The 22,891-nt window shown below is 49.3% G+C and overlaps 1 protein-coding gene across 5 annotated transcripts in view; it reads right to left on the bottom strand.

Annotated features, from left to right (window-relative positions):
• The window catches only part of MYLK (myosin light chain kinase), a 270,952-nt gene that overhangs the window by 91,695 nt on the left and 156,366 nt on the right, over positions 1 to 22,891 (bottom strand). For all 5 annotated transcript variants that reach the window (XM_011950787.1, XM_011950783.1, XM_011950784.1 and 2 more), the window contains 4 exons: positions 19,725 to 19,877; positions 6,982 to 7,119; positions 5,935 to 6,132; positions 4,990 to 5,239 (listed from right to left, as the gene is read on the bottom strand). In XM_011950787.1, the coding sequence (XP_011806177.1) occupies positions 4,990 to 5,239; positions 5,935 to 6,132; positions 6,982 to 7,119; positions 19,725 to 19,877 (739 nt within the window). The remainder of the gene's footprint in view (positions 1 to 4,989; positions 5,240 to 5,934; positions 6,133 to 6,981; positions 7,120 to 19,724; positions 19,878 to 22,891) is intronic.

Genomic DNA, 22,891 nt, shown 5'->3' with positions numbered 1-22,891 from the left:
CTTATCAGTACAAATCTGGTCTGGGACATGTGTGTGTCCATGCGCATATGTAGATATCAGTCATACACATGATGCACACATATACTGGTCTAGCAGGCGGGCACCTGCACCTGGAGGTCCATGTTTGGGAATATGTGCACATATGAGTTACATCCACCCGGACAGGCATCTGAGCATGTGTTCTTGTGCATTCTGCTGGTGTTTGTGGGTCTCCACCTCACTCTACAAGGTCTCCCTCCCAGTGGAGGGACACTGGCAGCCCATGGCCTGGCCCAGGATTCTCAGGGGCTCTGGGGCGCTGCTCACCCTTGGGTGCTGGCACCCATTTGAAGCAAGGAGAAGCCAATCATTGCTATCCTCCAGCCCTCCTCTCGCCTGCTGGGCTCCTCTCCTTTGTCCGTTTCCCCAGTGCCCTCGTGCTGTCCCAGGCTGTGCTGGTGCAGGTACCTTCCTGGCTGCCTTAGCTCTTTCACTTCTCTCTCCTCCCTGGCCATGCATCCCATAGCCTCCCAGCCACCCTCCTCAATGCTCAGGCTCTCAGAGGGCACAGACTCAAGGGCAGGGAGTCTCATGTCTAGAGAATCTTGAGTTCAAGGTGTTCCTTTGCTCAACAAACAGTAGTTAGAAACCTCATGGGTACCAGGCCCTGGGAAGACTAAGAGGTTCTCAGCACTCAGTGCCCCGAGTTCTCAACACTCAAAAAGGCTTATGGGCTTTTGGTGAGCTTGTAGAATAACCATGTGAAGTCACCCTGCTGCTGCCAGGCTGCTGGCCAGTGTCAGGCCACTCTTTTCCTATTTTTAAGCGCAGCCTTGTGGGTGCTTGGGTTGACATGGAGCAGGAAGATGAGATGTCCGAGGGCTGTGTCTGCCTGGCAGTCCTTTCAGCATCTCCTCAGCAGAGTTTCTCCTGTCACCAGTAGAACACAGCCCATATGTAAACATCAGGAGCAGACACTGCCCAGATGGCTGATTTACCCCAGCTGGACTCCTCTGAGGCTTTGGCAGTGGCCAGCCCTGTGCCCCAAGCTGGAGTAAGCCGTCTCTCCCCATGGGGGAAGCAGGTAAGGGCTTCTGTCACTTTCCATGACCTGTGCTCAAGGTGGGGAGCACAGACTCAGATAAGGCTCTCAAGGGCTCCTGCCCAGTCCAGCCCCAGGCCTTGCCCTGTGGCACCCAGCAGGCTAAGGGGTCAGAGGAAGGTGGAGGACTTGGGATACCAAGGCTGACCCATTAAGTGGAACATCCGGTGGTGGGGTGATCTGGTGGTAACCATTCCTACAGCCATACACTTAAATCTCTGCTGGGCCTTAAAGACAAACCGTGGGTTCATTTGCAGCCTACAAAGTTTATAGGGGCCTCCTGCGTGGGACCCACATGTCAGATCACCTAAGCTGCTGGAACAGGGTCTTGGGGCCATCTTCGACAACTGCACACACCCTGTTACAAAATCAGGGCTGGGGCTGAAGATGAGGCCCCATCCCAGGAGCTGCCACAGAGCATACAGGGCTGTCATCCTATATACTGAAACTTTCACAGACAAACAGAGTCCTTTTGCCTCTGCTAACGAAGCCCTGAATAAGAGTCCCACTCTGGTTACAAAGCCTTGGATCCTGTCCCATCCTGAATCATCTACCTCTTGAATGGGTTTTATATGGAAAAATCAGTTTAAAGAACTAATTTCGGCCAGGTGCAGTGGCTCACACCTGTAATCCCAGCACTTTGGGAGGCCGAGGCAGGCGGATCATGAGATCAGGAGATCAAGACCATCCTGGCTAACACAGTGAAACCCTGTCTCTACTAAAAATACAAAAAATTAGCCGGGCGTGGTGGCGGGCACCTGTAGTCCCAGCTACTCAGGAGGCTGAGGCAGGAGAATGGCGTGAACCCAGGAGGCAGAGCTTGCAGTGAGCTGAGATCTGGCCACTGTACTCCAGCCTGGGCGACAGAGCGAGACTCCGTCTCAAAAAAAAAAACTAAAACTAATTTCCTGGCAAGTATCAAGTGTTTCAAGTATTCCAGCTGGAATTTTGAGCAGATGTTTTATCATTTCCCTTTTGGTTCAGTAGACAAGAGCTAGGAAGGGAAGAGAGGCAGAAACTACCCACCCATACCTGCCTCACAAACCTAGCAGGGACAGGCAGGATCTGCCCAGCCCTCTGCCCCTGCACACTGGACCCCCGGCTTCCTCCCAGCCATCCAGTCATTCCCCTCGAAAGGCACCCTGCCCTGGGTCTAGGTCGCTGGAGGAGTGAGGTCTCTGGCAGGCCTGGCACGTACCCTCAGGAAACTCTCCACAGACTGCTTCTTCTTAGGTGGGGACAAAGTCAAGGCCAGGGCAGTGGCCTCTGAAAGGAATGAAGAGGTTGGACTTTGGGGAAGAAAAAGAGGCAAAGGCTGCACAGGTGGAGGCTCTCGTGTGGTTTCCCAGGTCCTTCCAGTTCCCTGTGCACTTGGGAGAAACTCTCCATGCAGAGCCATGAGGAATGGAAGAGCATCTGATTTCAGTCAAAAGATGAGGGCTTGAACTTGGGCTCTGTTACTTGCCTTTGGGTGGCCACGAGCAAATCCATGACCCTGAGATCTCAGTTTCCCCTGTTATTAAATGATGATGAGGCTAGATAACTTCTGAGGCCCCTTCCAGCTGGGATAGTCTAAATTTTATGACTGTCCCCAGCTGGCCCCAGACAGTCTGCCTGCCGACCTCCTGGTGCACGCCTCCTCTCTGGCCTGGCAAACTTCCCACAGCCCTTTGCTTGGCTCTGCCCCCACCCCACCCTTTCTTGTTCGGCCTACTCAACAGCTAAGCCTTATCACATTTGCCAAGACTCAACCCTCCTTTTCCATCAAAATCCCAAAACAAGCTCATCTCCTCTAGGATGTCTGGCTTGAGTAACATAAGTATTATCTCAAAGTGCTTCTCCTTCTATACAGACAAGATCATCAGCAGGTATTTTTACACATCACCGGTTTCCATTCTTTATAATGACCTAGGGAGTAAGCGTGTACCTTCTCCCCATTTTGGAGGCAGAGTGGCCTTCCTGGTAATAACTAGTTCAAGCATAAGGCAAAGGCAGTTGATGCGTTCTGAGTGGACTGCTAATAACAGTAGGGTGACCAGCAGCCCACAAGCATCCCATCAGCTGACTGCAACAGGCATGTCATTGAGCTCAGCTGAGATTAGCTTTGCCTAAATCAGCAGAACTTTATAGGAGACCCAAAGACTCCTAAGAAATAATAAAACTGCTTTTTAAAAAGTAGCTATTTTTTTTTTTTTTTTTTGAGACGGAGTCTCGCTCTGTCACCCAGGCTGGAGTGCTGTGGCCGGATCTCAGCTCACTGCAAGCTCCGCCTCCCGGGTTCCCGTCATTCTCCTGCCTCAGCCTCCCAAGTAGCTGGGACTACAGGCGCCCGCCGCGTCACCCGGCTAGTTTTTTGTAGTTTTTAGTAGAGACGGGGTTTCACCGTGTTAGCCAGGATGGTCTCGATCTCCTGACCTCGTGATCTGCCCGTCTCGGTCTCCCAAAGTGCTGGGATTACAGGCTTGAGCCACCGCGCCTGGCCAAAAGTATCTATTTTTAATAGTTATTAAGTATTGGGGTGGTTTGTTGTGCAGCAAAAGATAACTGATAAGATATAAAGCACATGGTCACAAAGGACCTAAGGGATGGGGTACATATTGGGTTTTGCCGTAGCCTTGGCATTTAGCTTTAGAGCCTATTTGTAGCTCAGAGCTGTGAACATGATGGGCTCAGTATGGGGAGTTGATAAAGTACAGGAGAGAAAGCCCCTTGCAACGTGGTCAGGCGCCCGGGCCAGGACAGGTCTAACCATCCTCAGGATGTGGTAACGGCCTCCTATTTGTAGGTTAGGTGCAGACAAATGCTCTTCTTTGATCCAACCCCAGGACCCACAGAAGGCATTCTGTCTCCCTCAATCCAGGGCTGGGATAGGATTTTAAGAGACAGAGCATTTTCCAGGTAAAAAAGCATTTCTGAATCATATTCATCTAATGAATAGCTACCCAGTGTGGACTATGGGCTCACCACTCTTCTAGGCCTGGACATGTAGCAGTGTGCCTCATGGAGCTGACCTGCCCACATAACCTAGCAAGACCTTGAAAAGGAGAGAAAAAAGTAATGGGGAAAGGTAACCTCCTTGTGGCAGTTATAAAATGTCTGCAAATTCTTCTCTCCAAGAGGTGGAAATGAATTTACCTCCCCTTGAGTATGGACTGTACTTAGTGACTCACTTCTAACAAAGTCGGAAGTGATGGTGTGTGGCTTCCAAGGGTAGGTCTTAGAAGACACTGCAAGCTCCGACCTGGGCTCCCTCTTCGATCACTAGCACTGGGGAAGCCAGCTGCCATGCCTTAAAGACACTCAAGCAGCCCCACGGAGAGGTCCACAAGGCAACGAGCTGAGTCCTCCCACCAACAGCCAGTGAGGAGCTAAGCCTCCTGCCACAGTCACGGGAGTGAGCCTTGGAAGTGGATCCTCCAGTGTCAGTCAAGCCTCCGAGACTGCAGCCCCTGCTGACATCCTGACTGAAACTTCAAAATCATCCAGCTAAGCTGCTTCCAAATTCCCAGCTGGGAGATGATAAATGTTGTTGCAAGCTGCTAAGTTTCAGGGTAATTTGTTACACGGCGATAGATAACAAATGCATTCCCTCTATCCCCCTGCTTTTCCAACTTTAATCCATTCCTTCTTCCTTCATACTCACCATAGGCCACATAATGGGGGAACAAGGATGCAACAAGACAGGATTCTGGGGAACTGAGCTCAAAAGGGAAGGTTCTAATGAACACTTGCTCTACTGAAGTGGAAGAAGCAAAAGCCTGTGAGCAGCACCGAGCCTGCACTTGCTTTACCTGGAAGTCCAAGCCCCACATCGGTTTGTGCTTCTTCTGGCTGCCCAGACCCAGGTTAGGGGAGCTAGGAATTTGGAGGGAAGGGTTAAGGGAGGCTGGCCGGACATGCAGACTCACTTGAGCAGGATCTCATACCGGCCGGCATGCCAGGGCTGCACCTTCTTCAGAACCAGGGTGAACACGTCCTCATTCTGAAGCACCTCGTAGTGGCCAGTGTCTTGGGAGAGGGCTTTGCCATCTCGGAGCCAGTGCACGGTAGGAAAGGGGTCACCAGCTATGGCGCAGGAGATGAGGACACTCTGGCCCAGGGAGGCTGTCACCGAGCGAGGCTTACTGATGAACCAGGGCTGGGTGCCATCGTGAGGCTCTGGAAGTTGGCAAAGGGCAGAGCTAAACAGGGAGACCCCTCAGCAGGCAGTGTCCACTCAATTCTCCATGGCGGTGAAGGGTGGGAAGATAGCATGTCACCCAAGTAACAGCTTGTCCAGAAATCACTGTGATTGGACACACAAATGCAGCACACCCTTCTCGTTGCACATCCATCTCGGATACATTCTCAGAGGAGAATATGAGCGTGACTGTATACCCAAAGTAAGGGGAGGTAGCCCAGAAGGCACAGGGGCACCAAGCCAGGTGCTAATGATTGCATCCAATGTGTGTAATTAAGAGTTGTCACTCACTTTATGTGTGCTTAATTTGTCTCTCCTCTTAAATATTGTTGTCTAATGGCAAGGACCCTGTTAAGCCCATAACTCACCTCAAAAGTTATTACTGCCAAATTGTTAAGTATATTACAGATTTCCCTCTTAGTACTCTGTGCACCTTGGCACCAGTAACCCAGAGAGGGCAGGGACTTCAGAAAGCTGGGAAGGGCAGCCCCACTCAGTCAGAGCTTGTGATGTTGGACGGGGAGCTGGCCTCCGGGGCTGGGGTGGGACTGAGGGAGCAGACGGCCCACAGTGGGAACAAAGTAGCCTCATGTGGTTTCCTTGCCTCCAAATCACTTCTGGAGAGGCTGCAACAGCTCCTGCTTCCCACTTGCTCTGAGTGGGTCAGCCTCACCTTGTACCGTGAGCACGGCCTGGGTGCGGACCTCTCCGGCGCTGTTCCAGGCCTCACAGGTGTACGTGCCCGTGTCCTCCGGGAACACTTCCTGGATACAAAGGCTGTGCTGAGTGCCTCTCTGTTCAAAGTGGAAGTCCTCTGACTCTTGGATCTCATTCCCATTGTGCAGCCAGATGACCTCAGGGGGTGGATTCCCTGAACCAGGAGGAGGGGAAGGGGGATTGGTTAGGGAGGTCCTCCCCGGCCATGCAGCAACTCTGCACTTAATACAGTGATGCTGGATGAAACACTCCAACAACTCTCTATGCTTCCACTTCCCCATCAGTAAAATAGGAATTCGAACAGGATCTACCTCGTGGGTTTGTCGGGAGGACCTTAAAATTTGAATAGAGCAACTGAGAACATCTTCTGAGATTTGGGAAGTTCTCACAATTTTTTTTTTTCTTTGAGACGGAGTCTCGCTCTGTCACCCAGGCTGGAGTGCAGTGGCACGATCTCGGTTCACTGCAAGCTCCACCTCCTGGGTTCACGCCATTCTCCTGCCTCAGCCTCCCGAGTAGCTGGGACTACAGGTGCCCGCCACCACGCCCAGCTAATTTTTTGGATTTTTTAGTAGAGACGGGGTTTCACTGCATTAGCCAGGATAGTCTCAACCTACTGATCTCGTGATCCACTGTTGCCTCAGCCTCCCAAAGTGCTGGGATTACAGGTATGAGCCACTGCACCCGGCCCATAATCTGGTTTTGTACCAGTCTTCAAATTATCTTCCAGCTACACTGACCACACTATATCTTCAAATTAATCTCTTACTGCTCTAGCTATATGGCCATCCTCTTCCTCTGGACCATTTAATCATGAATCCAGAAAATCCTACCCAGAGAAGGCAGAAAAGAGAGGACAAGAGTCTCCATTTCTTTGGGTCCATCATTTGATGGTCCCATCTGATTTTCTGGTGGATCAATGATGTGAGCAGGTCCTTGGAGAGCAATACTCATTGCAACCAATTTTCATGTTAATCCCTGAGAGACAGCTGCAGAGACAGACCTGACACTTGGACTGTCATAGTGACCTGGCTTCCATCCATGACTCTGAGATCAGAGAGGCCCTGCAGGAAGATGGGTGCAGAGGGCTTGCTGGGGGCCACAGGCAGAAGGTACTCGCTCTTCCCGCTACTCTTCTTTTCTGTGTGGTAGAAAACAGAACGTGGGGTGAACATTCATGCATTCATTCAACAAACACAGACTGAATGACCAATTGGTACACGGCGGTGTTGATGCTCAGGTTCCCACCGGAAACTGGCAGCTAACAGATAAAGAGTGTTTGGAGTTCCTAGAGATCATTAGGAACAAGATGCCTCCCATTTCTCTGCTTGGCAATGACGATGTTCTTGCCTGATAGCCAAGAATGAACAATGAGCTTTTATAAGTTTGTGAGTTTTTAAAACATTTTATTTAGTTTTTCAAATAAATGATACACTCACATGGTACAAAATTCAAAAGGTACCAAAGAATATGGAAAATCTCCCTCCCACCCCATCCTCCGGCCACAAGTCATCTCTCCTCAGAGGCAACAAGTTTTCTGTTTCTTGTTCGTCTTGCCAGAGATGATCTGTGTGTGTAACATATAGAAGCAAACAGGCATTTATTTTCTTCTTAAAAAAGTAAATGAAAGCACGTTATACAAAATAATTGACATCTTTTTAATTTAATAATACATCTTGCTATCTCTCATAAGACAGAACTGAAGAGGTTCTCTATCATTTTCTATAAATATGTGGTGCTCCATTCCCATCCTAGGAGGTTTTAAGCACCTCACGAAAGCCAAAGACACTATACTCATTAGAACGGCTAAAAATGAAAAGACATCACATCCCAGGAATTGGTCTTGACAAGGATGTGGAGGAACTTGCAACTCTCATACACGGCAGGTGGTACAGAACCTCCTGAAAACAGTTTGGCAGTTTCTTAAAAAGTTAAACATATACTTCTCTTAGGATCTAGTCATGCCACTCCTGGGTATGTCCCCGAGAGAAACGCAAGCACATATCCATACAAAGTCTTATACACAAACGTTAAGAGCAGCTTCATTCAAAATAGCTGCAAACTAGAAATGACCCAAATGTCCATCAACAGGTGAGTAAATAAACAAATTGTGATATATCCATACAATGGAATATTACTCAGCAACAAAAAAGAATGAACTACTGAGGGTACCACAACAGGGATGAATCTCACAATAATTACATTGAATGAAAGACACCAAGCTGTAGTCGCAGCTACTCGGGGGGCTGAGGTGGGAGATCACTTGAGCCTGGAAGGTTAAGGCTGCAGTGAGTCATGAGCACACCACTGCACTCCAGCCTGGGAGATAGAGCAAGACTCTGTCTCAAAAACAAAAACAAACAAACAAAAAAAGGAAGCCAGACAAAGAGAGAGTACATATTGGATGACTCCATGTATATAAAATTCTAGAAAATGCAAAGTCCACTGACAGAAAGCAGATCAGGAGTGTTGTGGGGCAGGGGATGGGGGGTTGGATTATAAAGGGGCATGAGGAAACATTTGGGGGCAATGAGAAGTTCACTTTAAAAAATCATGGCAAAGGTTTCATGTGTGCATATGGCAAAACTTATCAAATTGAACAACTTAAGTCTACGTAGTTTATTGTACATCAATAATACCTCAATAAAAACTGGGAGAAAAAGTCAATTTATCTGAGAGAGGGAGTGTGTCGGCAAGTCAAGGAGGGTGCGAGGCCTGGCCCCTCACCCGCATTCAGTTTCTTGTGGAGGTGGGTGAACAGCCTTTCCTCATTCTTGGAATCTCCGCCTCACAGGAGCTGAAGGGGAGGGGGCTGCAGAGTGGCTGGCCCTGCTGTCCACTTCTCACAGAGGACAATCCTGGTGCAGGACAAGCCATGGCTGCCCAGCCTCTGGTCTCTCCCTTGGTCCTGTGAGCCAGGCAGCTTGAATCTCAGAAATGCCATTTTAGCATTTTTTGTTTTTGTTTTTGGCAGGTGCGACTGTTGAGAAGGGGAGGGTTAGGATATCTCTAACTTAAACCCTAAGTTTCTGGGGAAAGGGTCACTGGCATTTTGGGTTCTTATCAACACAAGACCACAAATACTAGACCTTCTTCAAGAAGCGGAGCCATGGGGGAGGTTTCCAGGGTATGTAATGTATCTGGGCAGGTCTCACCTCCAAAGTTGCCACTGAATTTTTATCTGTTGACACTGAAAATGAAAGCAGGCCTACTGTAGAACTCTCCTAGCCCAGCCGCTGGGAACCTGGATAGGGAGAGGCTGGGAAGGCCCAAGAGGCTGGAGGAAAACTTCCCCCAAAGCAGGTGCAATTGAAGGGCATGGAGCGTAAGTGTGAAAGCAGGTAACCCCCGACGGTACCCTTGGAAGATGTGGCTCTCAGGCCCCTGCTGTTCTCCGGTGCCCCTGACTCAGCATCGCAGCCTTGGACGGAGGGCTGCCAGGGGCCTTGGCGGAGGCTCCAGAAGTGGGCTTGGGGGACACAGGATTGGAAAAGGATAGATCTATCTTGTTTCTCTCACTAGGCTGCAGCAGTCAGGAAAGCTGGCTGCCTCGGGAGAGCTGAGGAATTTCCTGTCTCGCACAGACTGAGAAGGCTCAAAGACAAAATGTTTTTGTCTTTCCACAGCACTCCCTGTTCCTGCCTCTGCAATCTCAGTGAGTCCCCAGCCTTACAGAGCTTCGTGCAGATGGGCTCAAATTCCTAGATGCTACGGGAACCTCACTAACTCCAGCGTACTCCCCTTCAAGCCTGTGGCAGTCTCCTCTTCAACCCCACCTTCTCTGGGTTCTTCCCATAGCCTCTGTTTCCTGGTCTGGGGGTTTGGCAAAGCCAAGTCACCCTGTGGGTCTCAGCCGTTGGGGACTAAAAGCCTATCTGTCCCTCCCTCCCCTGGGAGCTCAGAAGTATGCATGAAAGGGTGCCTGGGAGCTGCCTCCCACCAGGCAGCTCACTGGTTCCATCGGCAGCTGTGGAGGGGATCCCGGCCTCAGGCTCCTCTGCCTCGTCTGAAGCCCCACTTCCTCATTGGTCTCTAGGGGGAGTCATGGTATCATCACAGGACTTTGGGTAGTTTTAAAGAGATAATAGGTAAAAATACTTTATATAACCATTCATTATCAATGAGAACATTTGTATGAGGCTGGCATGAGAACTGACTCACATTTATCCACTTGGGCTCAATTACTTGATCGGTTTATCAGCAGCCAAAGAACCAATGGAGTCTGGGCCTCACCCAAGAGTTATGGGCTCATTTTTATACGACCTGAGGCAAATACTGTTAGGGATACAAATGCGTTGCTTAAAAATATCAAGGGATATATCTCAAAGTAAATTGAGGACAAGCTTTCATTGCACCCCCTCCAGGAGATGAGTGAGTGAACTTGGGAAGAACCGGCTGATCGGCAGACATTTAGTTCTGGTGTCACTCATTGCCTCTGGCCCTGTGTTTTGTTCCCCGAAGCCCTACAGCAAGAATGAAGGGAAGATGGAAATGATTGGAAATGAATGTTCAGAACAAGCCTGTTCTCAGACCAGCAAGGTGGGACCCAATTCCAACTCGCCACTCCACTGTACTGGTGTAGAGACCAGGAGAGACTTAACTAAGGGGAAGTCACTTGGCTAACGTCATGGGGCCAGTGTGGGCAGACCCAGAGCTCATGCCCAGGCCTTCTGACGACAAGGCCGGGATGTTACATAGGCATCTCTTCAAAGGGAACCAGTCTCCTCCAACGATGCCCATGGTGACTGCTCCAGGACAAACCCACTGTCAGCTGACCCACATCCTAGATCCCTGGCAACTGAGAAAAACTAAAGCAGAACAGAGACAAGCCAGGTGAAAAGGGCAACACGTGTGTGTGTGTGTGTGTGTGTGTGTGTGTGTGTGTGTGTGTGTGTATTTCAATTCATTCCAAAGCCAAACAAATTATTCTGGCTCATCTCTGGCCTCTAGACTCTATCAGTTTATGCTCACTCTTCTGTGGACTTAGGTAAGATACGAAGGGACAGATGGAAACTGGCATTCTCAACTCATGGCCCTGGCTGTGTGATCTGAAGCAACCTTCCCAAAGGAAGCCTCAGTGTTCTCTCCTCTAAACTGATGGTAACATAATACTGAAAAGTATGATGTCTACATCATCAGTCTAATGCATGGTAATATTGCAGGGTTTTAGATGATTAAAAAATAACGTGTAAAACAGCTAGAACAATACATGGCACACAAGAAGTATAAAAATCAATGTTTTCTGACTTTTCCAACCCAACTGACTCCTTTGGTTGTGGAAATTCAACCTGATAAGAACTACAATGAGAAGTGCCCCTCAAACCAGAACTTTCACGTAACGATGATTCCTTATAAAGCCCAGAACTCCAGGATTCCAAAAGATGCTCACAGCTCATTCAGTGTTATCCTCAACATCTCTGAAGTATTGGGCAGACTGTGTCTGTTTTACAGTGGAGGGAGCTGAGACTCAGAGAAAGAAGCTCACCTGTCCTAAGGTCCTGGGGCTGCGATGCCCCCGAGGAGGGGGATGCTGCTGGCGGGGTCCTGGTCTAAGTGCTTTCCCTTGATTGTCCTGGGAGCAGAGGCAGATCCCAATTCTGCGAGGAGCTTTCTGTCATCATTACCATTCGTGTCCAGAGCTATCCATTACGCTGGGAGTCACTCCTCTCTGCTTGTCCTTCGGCCTCCTTCTAGCAGCATCCTGGTTTAAGGACCAGGGTCTGAGGCAAAAGGCCCCCAGTGACAAAGTTGTCTCAGAGAGCCCGAGCCTTCTTCGTCTCGGGAGGACACACACTGGCCATGGCACACAAATAGCAAGGGATGCTTTGCCGGGACCCAGTGACAGACTTGCCCAGCTCAAATGGGGCCACACTAAATATACCCTGGGTTTTCCCACAGCTGTGCTTCCTGCTGCTCTGCTGAGACTGCGCCCAGAGAGGGCCTTCTTCCTGGAGTGCAGAAATGGCTGAGTCTCCTCGCTTTCCTTGCCTAAGATTAAGGACCTAAATTGCATTTATCTGTTGCTCTGTTACTTGGTATTAGCCAATTCATTCATGGACTTAGTCATTAAACTGCTACTGTCCCATTTTGACAGAATGGAAAAGGATTGATTGGGCCGTCCTCCAACGGGAAAGACAAGCACAATGACTAAGAATAAGCCAAAGCAGATTGCTGACAAGTAAAAATGATGCCATATAGACAAAGCTGTTAATAGGACTTAAGAAAGAGCAAGAATGGGAGAAAGGGAAGAACAGTGAGAGAGCAGAAAAAGAAAAAGAGAGAGGGACTGTGAGGAAGAGAGCGGGGAGAAAGGGAAGCAAAGGAAGGGGGAGAGAATGAGAGACAGAGACAGGTATACGCACTCCCCACTTCATGATTCTATTGACTCATGGAGTTTTCCACCCTTGCCATTTTGGCTATTTTTGACTCATTAGAAGCTGTTTTTGAAGACAGTTCCTAGTCATGAAAATAAACATGAAATGATTGCTCTGGCAAAGCAAAAGCATCAAACAAATGACCTATCAGGATCCCAGAGTAGCCAAGCAGAAAGCACATGGGCTGAAGCGGGTGGGGACCTTGTGCTGCCATTGATGGGCTGGGCTACTGCCGGCAGCTGCCATCACCTCCTGAGCATCACTTTCTTCATCTGTGAAGTGAATTTGGAAGTGTCAAGTGGAGTCGTTATGAGAATTAAATAAAACAAGCCAGCTTTTCTAGCCAATTAGACTTTTTCTATCGAAACAATTCCTTCTTAAAAACAAATTGACAGTGGTTTTACTTTAAAAATGCTAATATAAATTGATACCCAACATAGCGTTTTGGAAAGCTCTTATTTAGAGGAAGTGTTAGACACCCACAAAACAGGAGCAGTTTATTATCTCTTGCACTAATTCTTCTTATAAAATAACCAGTAAAGCCTGTTCTTCAAACCCAGCACCAGGAGCGACGCCTTTAGCTCCTCTAGGACCTGACACTAGGAACCCACTGCTGCCTTTGTCCTGGGGGTTGGTCAAGATCTGGCATCTCCTTCTGCACTACAATAATTCTCCTGTCTTCCCTCCATGGCCCTTCTTTTTCTTTCTATGGTTTTAGCAAGGAAAACAACTAAATTCTGAATTTCTCCCTATAAGTGTTTTTTTCTACCTGCCAACATTTGCTGGTCAACTTGCTACTTTCTGAAGCCCCATGCTCCCGGATCCAAATTTGCATTCAATGCACATTTGCCTTAATCTTGGATCTACCATATATTTTCCTTAGGCTTTGAACATGAGCTATATTCCTTAGTTATTACAATGCAAAATACCATTCCAACAGCAATTCTGATTCACTCCAAACCCCGTTATACTATGGAAATTCAATAGATCACCAACTGAGGGGGCACCATGGAAGCATAGTTCCCCCACCTTCCTTTATTTGGAGTTCAAAATCTAGCATGGTCCAGGGATCACCACCAGCCTCCTCCTTTCCCTAAATTCCAGGATTGTTAACTCTGGAGGATTCATCAGAGGAGTTACATTCTCCCTGCTGACACGCCACGCAGGCCCTTCCCATTTCCAGGGGGTTTGTGCAAGCTGTAAATCCCCAGGGCATCTGAATTCCCCTTAAACAAAAAGCTGTCTCCTAACCAAACAGAACCTTCTTGAAGTCAGCAAAATGGCTACTTTGTGGCATAAAAAGGATTTTTCCTCCCATAGCCTTGTTCTCTTTTGGCCTCCCTTCCTCCCAGAACTTAAGAAGCAAATGGGAAGAGAAGTGTGCGAGGAAAAGAATGAAAGGAACCATGACGTATAATATCTCAAAAAAGATCTCTGACCAGTAATGATAGGGTTGCTAGCTGGGAAGCAAGGATCACTGCAACCACAGCCTTTTCACTGTCTTAGAAGTTATAATCACACTCTAAACATAAAGGTATGGCCTCCAAACCACCCACTGTTCCCTCCCAGTGCAGGCCTGGAAACCACACTCTCAGTTCCACTGTCATCACATGGGTCGCATTTTGCCACTAGGAGCTCAATGCTGCGATTCTGCATAGCATTGTTGATCTGGGACTCTATGTAATTATGACTGACTGTGGGCTGTGGAGGTGGAGAGTTATAAAGCTCTATAAGGGCCCTATTGGTAAAATGAGGCTCAAGTTCTACGGTATGGGCACAAACATACACGTATATGCTCAGAAGTCTTTCTGTAACATGAAGAACCCACGTGGTACACAAACCCAATTCTGTACTCAATCTACACAAAATGAAAATATTGGTTATAAATTTTAACATGTAATTAATTGCTTGCCTTCTTAAGAGTTAAAAGCTTGTGGACAGATGTTTTGAATAAACTAAGCTTCTTAATATATATAAAAAAGGCAAGTTAAAACTTGTATTTATTCTACTTCAATATATTTCTCTGTAGTCAATATAAGTATTTAAGAAGTTGTCAGCTGGGTGCAGTGGCTCACGCCTGTAATCGCAGCACTTAGGGAGGCCGTGGCGGGTGGATCACGAGGTCAGGAGATCGAGACCATCCTGGCTAACACGGTGAAACTCCATCTCTACTAAAAATATAAAAAACTAGCCGGGCATGGTGGCGGGCGCCTGTAGTTCCAGCTACTCGGGAGGCTGAGGCAGGAGAATGGTGTGAACCCGGGAGGCGGAGTTTGCAGTGAGCCAGGATCTCACCACTGCACTCTAGCCTGGGCGACAGAGCGAGACTCCATCCCAAAAAAAAAAAGAAGTTGTCACTGTTTTTAAGCTTAAGGAGGTCAGGGTCCATACCTTATGTCAACTGGACAGATTGTACAGTGTCCAAAGTACCTGTGCATAACTGGGGAAGACAAAAGAGGTGGCTCCAGGCTGCCCGCAGAGTGCCTGGTATTAATCTGAAAACAAACTGTGCCTCTACTTATTGCCAAGCAAATGCTGACTTCACTGGTGCCTGTTGTCTTCATTAAAAGCTCTCTGCATCAAAACAAATACTCTAATAAATATCTTTGTTATATTTTATTATCTATTCTAGAGATCATCTTTTTATCTTTTCAACTTACTCACATTTTATGTCCTTAGATGCCTTTAACAGGCCCACCAGGCCTTCAGTTAAATAAACAAACCATTAGGCTGAGACACTATGTCAAAATGGGCACAACTAGCAGGCTATTAGTAAATCTAGACACTTAAGAATTTTAGCCTTGACAGAGATACTCCAGGGGAAAAAACATTTTAAATATTTTAGCCCAAGGAAGCCCCCAGCAATGACTCAGTACAAATACTGTGAAATCTATACTGTATTTCAGATCTTCCTGGGCTCTGCAGGGATTTGAATTAATCATCTTTTAGACTCATGCTGGGTCAGGAGGAAGGACATTCATTGCCTGGTTAATCATCGGGGAATTTTTTTCCCTAGCCTGTGTTGGGGAAAGAAGGAATATTTGTTGAGGGACTCTTTTTATTTTTGAGACAGGGTCTTGCTCTCTCATCCAGGCTGAAGTCCAGTGGTGTGATCAGCCTCGACCTCGCAGGCTCAAGCAATCCTCCTGCCTCAGCCTTCTGAGTAGCTGGGACCAGAGGCATGAGCCACCACGCCTGGCTAATTTTTGTATTTTTTGTGGAGACGGTGTGTCACCATGTTGCCTAAGGTGGTGTCGAACTCCTCGGCTCAAGTGATCCACCTGCCTTGGCCTCCCAAAGTGCTGGGATTACAGGCGTGAGCCACTGCACCCAGCTCTGTTGAGGGACTCTTAAAGGTAATTTGCAGATTTCCTGCACACTCTAATGGGCACTGAGCCCCCAGAAAAGCGAGGAATTCTAGGGAATGACTCCCTGCACTGCAGGGGAGGTTCAGCAACCTCTGTGCTCTCGTCCATCTTGGGAATGCCTGCTCCCATGACAGGCCTGGCTCTACACACAGTGTGACGTGGTCCCTCCCTGCAGGGAGCTTACAGTCTGGAGAGGAAGATAATTAAACAAGCAAGTAGAGTAAAATGAAAGTGAATTTTCACGGAGTAAAATGCTTTCTCCTCACCTCCAGAGGCCCTGCATGGTGTGCCCCCGCCTTTCTGAACTCACTTTCTATCACACTTCCCCAGGCTGGCGTCTTGCTGCTCTGAAACGGGCCAATCCTGCTCCCAACTTAGGGCCTTGCACTTGCTGTACTGCCCGCCTGGAGCTCTTTTTCCCCAGGCCATGGATGCCTCTGAGGCTTCCTTCCTCACAGCACTAAAGATGTACCCTCTCACCCCCTTGATTCACACACTCTGCTCACTGGCTCACTGGCTTTTTCTCTTGATAATTATTCCTTTGTGACCTGCTCATGTTCTTAACAGCAGGTGCAGCATTTAAAATGAGGCCAGGTGCTGATTGCTGCCCGCATCCCCATCAGAATGTAGGCACCCTGCAGGCAGGGCCCTCAGCTGTCCTGTCTACTGCAGTTTCCCCAGAACAATGCCTAGCACTGATCAATACAGGCACACAGTAAAGACTTGTTGATAAGTAAATGTAACACTAGAAGCACGCGGTGCTCAGGGACCGCATTCTGGGGTGATTAGGGTAGGCTTCCCAGAGAAAGTGACATTTGTGAGAGTTTGCGGGTTTTGGAGAAGAGAGTCACTGACGAGGGGAGGCAGAGAAAGCATGAAGGGCTGGCCGCAGAAATCGTGTCTGAAGGCTGCACCAGCAATCTTGATGATTCCAAAATCTCGGCAAAAGGCGAGAGGTGAGAAAGAGCCCCTGCATCCGGCCTTTGGCACAGTATCTGCTGAGCTCTCAGAATAAGCTTGCTTCCAGCAGAGCTGCCCCTCAATCACCCCCAAGAGAAGACAACGGGAGGGACATGCGTTGCTGCATGGCGCCACCTTGTGGCCAGAGCCCTTGGAAGCAGGCACGTGTGTCTATGGCTTGTGTCAGGCTGGACACCTCCCTCCTCTGAGTCTCTGATGGTCTCTTTCCCTGGCCAAACAAACAAACAATACTGCGGCAAAGTGGATCCTCTGGGAAAAGCCCTCCTCAGTCTTGGCATTTGTAAGGACTGTATCTTGTTTAAAGGTGGGCTCTGCTGGACAATCATAATCACAACACATACCTATGGAGGGTATGTGCTATCCTATGCTCTGGGGATACTCTGCACATTCATTCACTTAATCCTCACAGTACTGCGACTGTCAGCATCTCCATTTCACACAAGAGGAAGGTGAGGTCGGGTATGCTAACTAACGCCAGGGTGCAGGGCTAGTAAGTGGCAGAGCAGGACTCATACCCAGGCTGCTGGCTCCACATCCACGCTCCCCACCATGGCCCGGTGCCACACTAAGAGCAAGAGAGGGCTGGACCTGGGCAGCTAAGGGAGAGGTGGAGCAGCGGTCAGTGCAGTAGGGAAGAAGCGCCTCCACTGCGATCGTCCCCCAGCCCATGCTGTCCAGGACCCAGAGCCAACAGGGCTGCCAATCAAGTCAGAAAAACTCCACAGCGGAGGACAGTGCAGGGAGCAGCCCCGAGCCTCCTGAGTGTCTCAGGGCACCGTGCCAGGAGTGCCGCTGTGCCAGGCTCACCCTGCTCCAATCCTGTGCCGAGAGAGCCCAAACGCTGCCAGGCCTGAGCATGCGGCTGCGTCCTCAGCCTTGTTCACCATTTATGGTATCTGAGCCTGTCTGGTCTTTACAGTCCAGTACATCCCCCACACCGGGAGGGAGTTCTGTCATGCAGGCCTCTTCTCAGAGCAAATCCAAACTTCCTTGGCAGAGTTTTTGCCTGAGACCTCTCTGTGCCTTTTTTTTTTTTTTTTTTTTTGATGGGTGGTGATCCTTCAGGCCCCAGCCCCCACAGGCCCGGGAGTCAGGAGGAAGGCCCTAAAGAGTTCTTGATCCTTCGCCTGGGACTCCCACCTCCGGGCTACTCTTAGCTCAGCTGGGTCACTCTAATCCAATCTAAACACAGGCAAGCCAGGACAGACACTGGATTAGTCCTTGGCTGCGGCTGTGGAGGGAGAGTCTCGGAAAACAGAGGGCTAAGCCATGCGGCCCTACGTGTAGCATTCTGACTCCTGCTGCTCCTTACTAGACTCTGGGGTTGGGCCACGCTGGCCTCCAAGAAGAGCCCCCAGGTGGAAGGTGAGTCCTGCTCCCTGGCCCTCAGAGACAAGGCTCTCAGCAGTTCAGGTTTCTTCTGAAGTCTCATTATCACAATTTCCTGAGCTCCCCACCTGGCTCCCAATGGGTCATGAAGTTAGAACTATGAGGATAAATGGGTAAGTGTGTGAACCAGAATCTGGCTGGCACATTCCCAGAGGCCAGAGCTGGGCCCTGAGCCCAGTGTGGTGGGTTTCCTGGAAGGAAGGGGTGGACCAGTTTCCCAATAACAGCTCCATGCGGAGGCACCTCTTCAGTCAGAGCACCCAGGGCGCGTGCTCACTCCCGGCAGACAGCTTCACGGAGCCAGCGTCCGCCACATTCTGCACCAGTGCCAGTTCCTTCATCCCTAAGGGACTGACATTGCCCAGCCCACAGTGGCCAGTCTTCCCCTTCGGGCCAGGGGATGTGCCCTCTGAAAAACGTCAGGGCATAGGAATGAGCACAGACTTGGAAGTCACAGGCTGTTGGCTCCAGGGGCCAGTTTTGCAAACTAGTGTGATGTGTTTAAGCAAGGTACATTAACTTCCTGAGACATCCAGAGCCTTCTGTCTGAAATCAGGACAGCATCCTTGTCCCCTAGGCTACTGAGGTCTCAGTGAGAGAATAGGGGTGAGGTGAAAGTATTTAACACGATAAGCCACAAATGTTTCTTCCCCTTTCCTTTTCTGCGAAACTTCCTCCTGCAGCCAGCCTCCCAGACAGTGGCTACTCATACAATACAGAGATGTTCCTGACAGGCCTGAGCCCTGGGGAATGGAGAGATGTATTCTCCTGCTTGTCTGATGGGAGGCCAGTCACGCTGCACCCAGTGCTAGCACCAGAGGACCCAGTCATGCACAGAAGCAGGGGGCATAGGCTCAGGGTGAGGGTGGGATCAGGCTTACCTGAAAGCCCCGGACCCAAGAAGCACTTCTGTGGGAACTGTCACCAGGCCTGCTGATACCACAGCCCAGAGAGATCTGTCTTGAGTCTGTGGCTCCCTGCGGTTCCTGGGGACTAAGTGCTTGGCTGATGAATGGATGACCATGATAATCAGATTACTGGAGACCAGGCTGCTGATGTGTAAAAACAAGCCTGGGCCCGTGAGTAGAAGTGGGGGCAGAAAGGGGACAACTTGTGGCCCTCTGGAAGCCTCAATATGCACACTGTGACCCAGGGTCACATGTAAGGGGTCACTGGTGAGGCCACTGTCTGCTCCGTGAATATATGAGTGCTCTCCCAAGTCTTTCCGTAGTGTGTGAGGTTTTCTTCTGACCAGACCTGGAGCTTCTGGAGCTAAGGGAGTCCTCATCTCTTTCCCCCGTATCTTTCTGTGGCTCCAGTGGAGTGAGGGGGTGAGGAAAAGCCCACCTGTGATGGCAGACCCTTGTCACTGTGAACTCCTGGAGGTCATCTCCCTCATTTCCTACCTTCAGGTGCAGCACTTTTTAAGCAACCTCTCCTCTGCCCCTAAGAGGCTGCAGCAGCCACTCCTCTGTTACAGCAGCTGCCACTGGTAATGGTGTGAGGAAGTGCCATGTGCACCTCTGCTCCTTAGATTTTGGCTCATGATACCATTTTCTACAAATGTGCCCTTCCTCCAAAGCAGAAATGTCTGCAGGAAAGGTGCTTCTACCCGAGTGCCCGGAGGCTCCTACCATGGACAGTGACCCGGGCGCTGCAGGACACCTGCCCCAAGGCATTCTCAGCCAGGCAGGTGTAGGTGCCATGGTCCTCTGGCAGGGCATCCTGGATGTGGAGCTCAGCCACGCCAGCCTCGCAGGTGGAGTGAGCGTACTGGATGGGCTGTCCTGTGGAGGAAGCACAGGAAGGTTCAGGCCAGGCAGCATTGGCAGTAGGGACGGGAGCCCTGTCCTCATCAGGGCTGCTGCTGTCATGACGCTGAGGCTTGTCATGCTTGCTCAGATCCATTGAGGGCTAATAATGTACCATGCACATCTCCAGCCAGCAGGACAGAAGCTTATGGGCTGGAGAAAGAGCCAGGGGCTAAGGAGATGAAGGAAAGGGAGTAATTGTGTGGTGGAGGAGGAAGACGGGGCCTGGAGGGACTGGGAAGGGAGAATCTGGAGGAATTAAGAATGTAGGGGGGAAAGGGACACAGTTTTGGGCATTCTGTGTTAAACAGTCTCCAAATCCACATCCTCAACTTCACAGAATTCTGAGCCTGGAGAGAATCTTACGGGGTCATCTGGCTCATAGCCCAGCCTCAGGCAAAACAGAGCTTTCCCGGGCTGAACATGGGGTGCCCAGCTCTGGATGTCTCCAGAAATAAGGATTCCATTTTCCACTGTAGATATTTATCAAAAAGCAGTTCTGCATCCCAATGCTGCAGTCAAGTGCATTTATTCTATGCAATTAGGTGTATTTTAGGGTTCACAGAAAAGGTAAATAAAAATGACTCGGCTCCTTTTTTCCAGAGTCCCTTCCATGTGACATGTTCCAGGTCACATAAAGTCCTGCGTGGAGACAGGAGTGCATGCAATGAGCTTCAGTGGTTTCCTTAATGCTCTATGTTCCTGGGAGTTTATCATTCTAGGATGTGACTTTTCATTTCCAGGAAAAAAAAAAATCTCATTACTGAAGAGTCTGGCCTCAGAGCAGGAATGTGTCCAGCTGCCATATAGGAAGCAACTGTCACTTTCTTCCCTTGCCAGGCCCCAGGGTCCTGGTTTGCACTTCATAAAATCAGGGGCGGCCAGTGGGGGAGGGAGAAAGTACACAAAGAAGTTGTCTCCCCGCAATGCAGTGTTTTCTTCCACACATAGCAACACTTCATGTCTCCATGACAGTTTGGCAAAGAGAGCGGCTAGCACACCATAGGACCAGAGGGAAAGATTCCTCTCAACCTCCTGCATTTCATAAACGTGAGGCTGAGGCTGGGAAAGGCAGGGGCCTGGATCCTGCCACTGAGAGAAGTGACCACTGCTCTTTGTTTTTATTTTTTGTCACAATGGTACCCTCCAAACCTCTCTTCCTTGACAATACGAGTGCATTCTCTGACTGCCGCCAATATGTCTCTGCTGTCCTAATATGTGCTGACAAGCCTTTTGAGAGCTCTCCTTTAACTGGAATGTAACTCACTGTGGCCCCACAAATATAGGATGAGATGGAGGCCCCATAAAGGAGCTGTTGGCTCAGGGCATATCAGAATTGAGAGACATTAGGCTCTCCCAGCTCGCAGGCTGGGTTAAACCAGAGCAGCCGAGGAAACCCAACTTGAGCATGATCGCCCTCTAGTGGAACGGGTGTGGAAACGCTAAGAGTCGCTGAGAACACAGTTTTGAGGGATGTAAACTAGGAGACAGCAAGCTATGGCTCCTGGGCCGAATTCGAACTGCCGCTTGTTTTTGTAGCGCCTGCAAGCTAAGAATAGTTTTTACATATTTTAAATGGCCGAAAAAAAATAAAGGGAATATATTTCATGATATGTAAAAATTCTGTGAAATTCACATTTCAGTATCCATAAAGTTTTACTGCAACATAGCCACATTCATTCTTTCACATACTGTCTATGGCTTACGTAATGTCTATTCTTTTATTTTTTTGAGATAGGGTCTTACTCTTATTACCCAGGCTGGAGTGCAGCGGCTAAGTTTTGCTAAGCCTGGCTAAGTTTTGCACTTTTTTTTTTTTGGTAGAGACAGTTTCGCTATGGTGGCCAGGCTGGTCTTAAACTCCTGAGCTCAGGCAATCCACCTGCCTCGGCCTTCCAGAGTGCTGGGATTACAGGAGTGAGCCACTGCACCCAGCCTCCTGTGGCTGCTTTTATACCACAACAGCAAAGTTGAGAGTTGTTAAAGAGGCTGCTGTATGGCCTGAAAAGCTGAAACTAGCTACTACCTGGCCCTTTACAGAAAATGTCTGTTGATTTTAGACTCCGTTATTAGTCCTTAATGCCCATATTGCATTCCAGCCACAAGGAGGCTGCCTCCTTGAAGTCAATCACAGGATCCAACAGGACTTCTGTCCTTTGCTGAGGGCTGGGAGGGAAGGCAGACCTCAATTCTCACTTACCTACCCAAGAAGACTACAAGTAGGAAGACTAGATGGCACTTCCTCTCGCTCACTAAAGACAGCATCTAGCAAAGCCTGAGCAAACTACACCAACAAGGAAGGTTCGCAGGTAATACATCAATGACGCAGACACAACTGGGGACTATTTGGTGCATAAGTGCTGGGGGCCACTGTTCGCTCTGTCTATTTATTTATTTGAGATGGAATTTTGCTCTTGTCACCCAGACTGGAGTACAATGGCATGATCTCGGCTCACTGCAACCTCTGGCTCCTGGGTTCAAGCGATTCACCTGCCTCAGCCTCCGGAGTAGCTGGGATTACAGGCACCTGGCACCATGTGTGGCTAAGTTGTGTATTTTTAGTAGAGATGGGATTTCATCATGTTGGCCAGGGTGGTCTCGAACTCCTGACCTCAGGTGATCCACCCGCCTCAGCCTCCCAAAGTGCTGGGATTACAGGTGTGAGCCAGTGAACCCGGCCCACTGCTCTCTTAAGGATCCTGTTCTATTAGATGTGAGAGTGAGCTGAGATCCCAAACCTTCTGTTCCAACCTATCTTCTAATAGATAAAGAAGCTGGTACCGGGCCGGGCGCGGTGGCTCAAGCCTGTAATCCCAGCACTTTGGGAGGCTGAGACGGGCGGATCACGAGGTCAGGAGATCGAGACCATCCTGGCTAACACGGTGAAACCCCGTCTCTACTAAAAAAAATACAAAAAACTAGCCGGGCGAGGTGGCGGGCGCCTGTAGTCCCAGCTACTCAGGAGGCTGAGGCAGGAGAATGGCGTAAAC

The sequence above is a fragment of the Colobus angolensis genome, unplaced genomic scaffold (assembly GCF_000951035.1).
Source record: "Colobus angolensis palliatus isolate OR3802 unplaced genomic scaffold, Cang.pa_1.0 Scaffold31, whole genome shotgun sequence".
Classification (NCBI taxonomy): domain Eukaryota; kingdom Metazoa; phylum Chordata; class Mammalia; order Primates; family Cercopithecidae; genus Colobus; species Colobus angolensis.
This window is presented reverse-complemented; position numbering and strand designations above follow the sequence as displayed.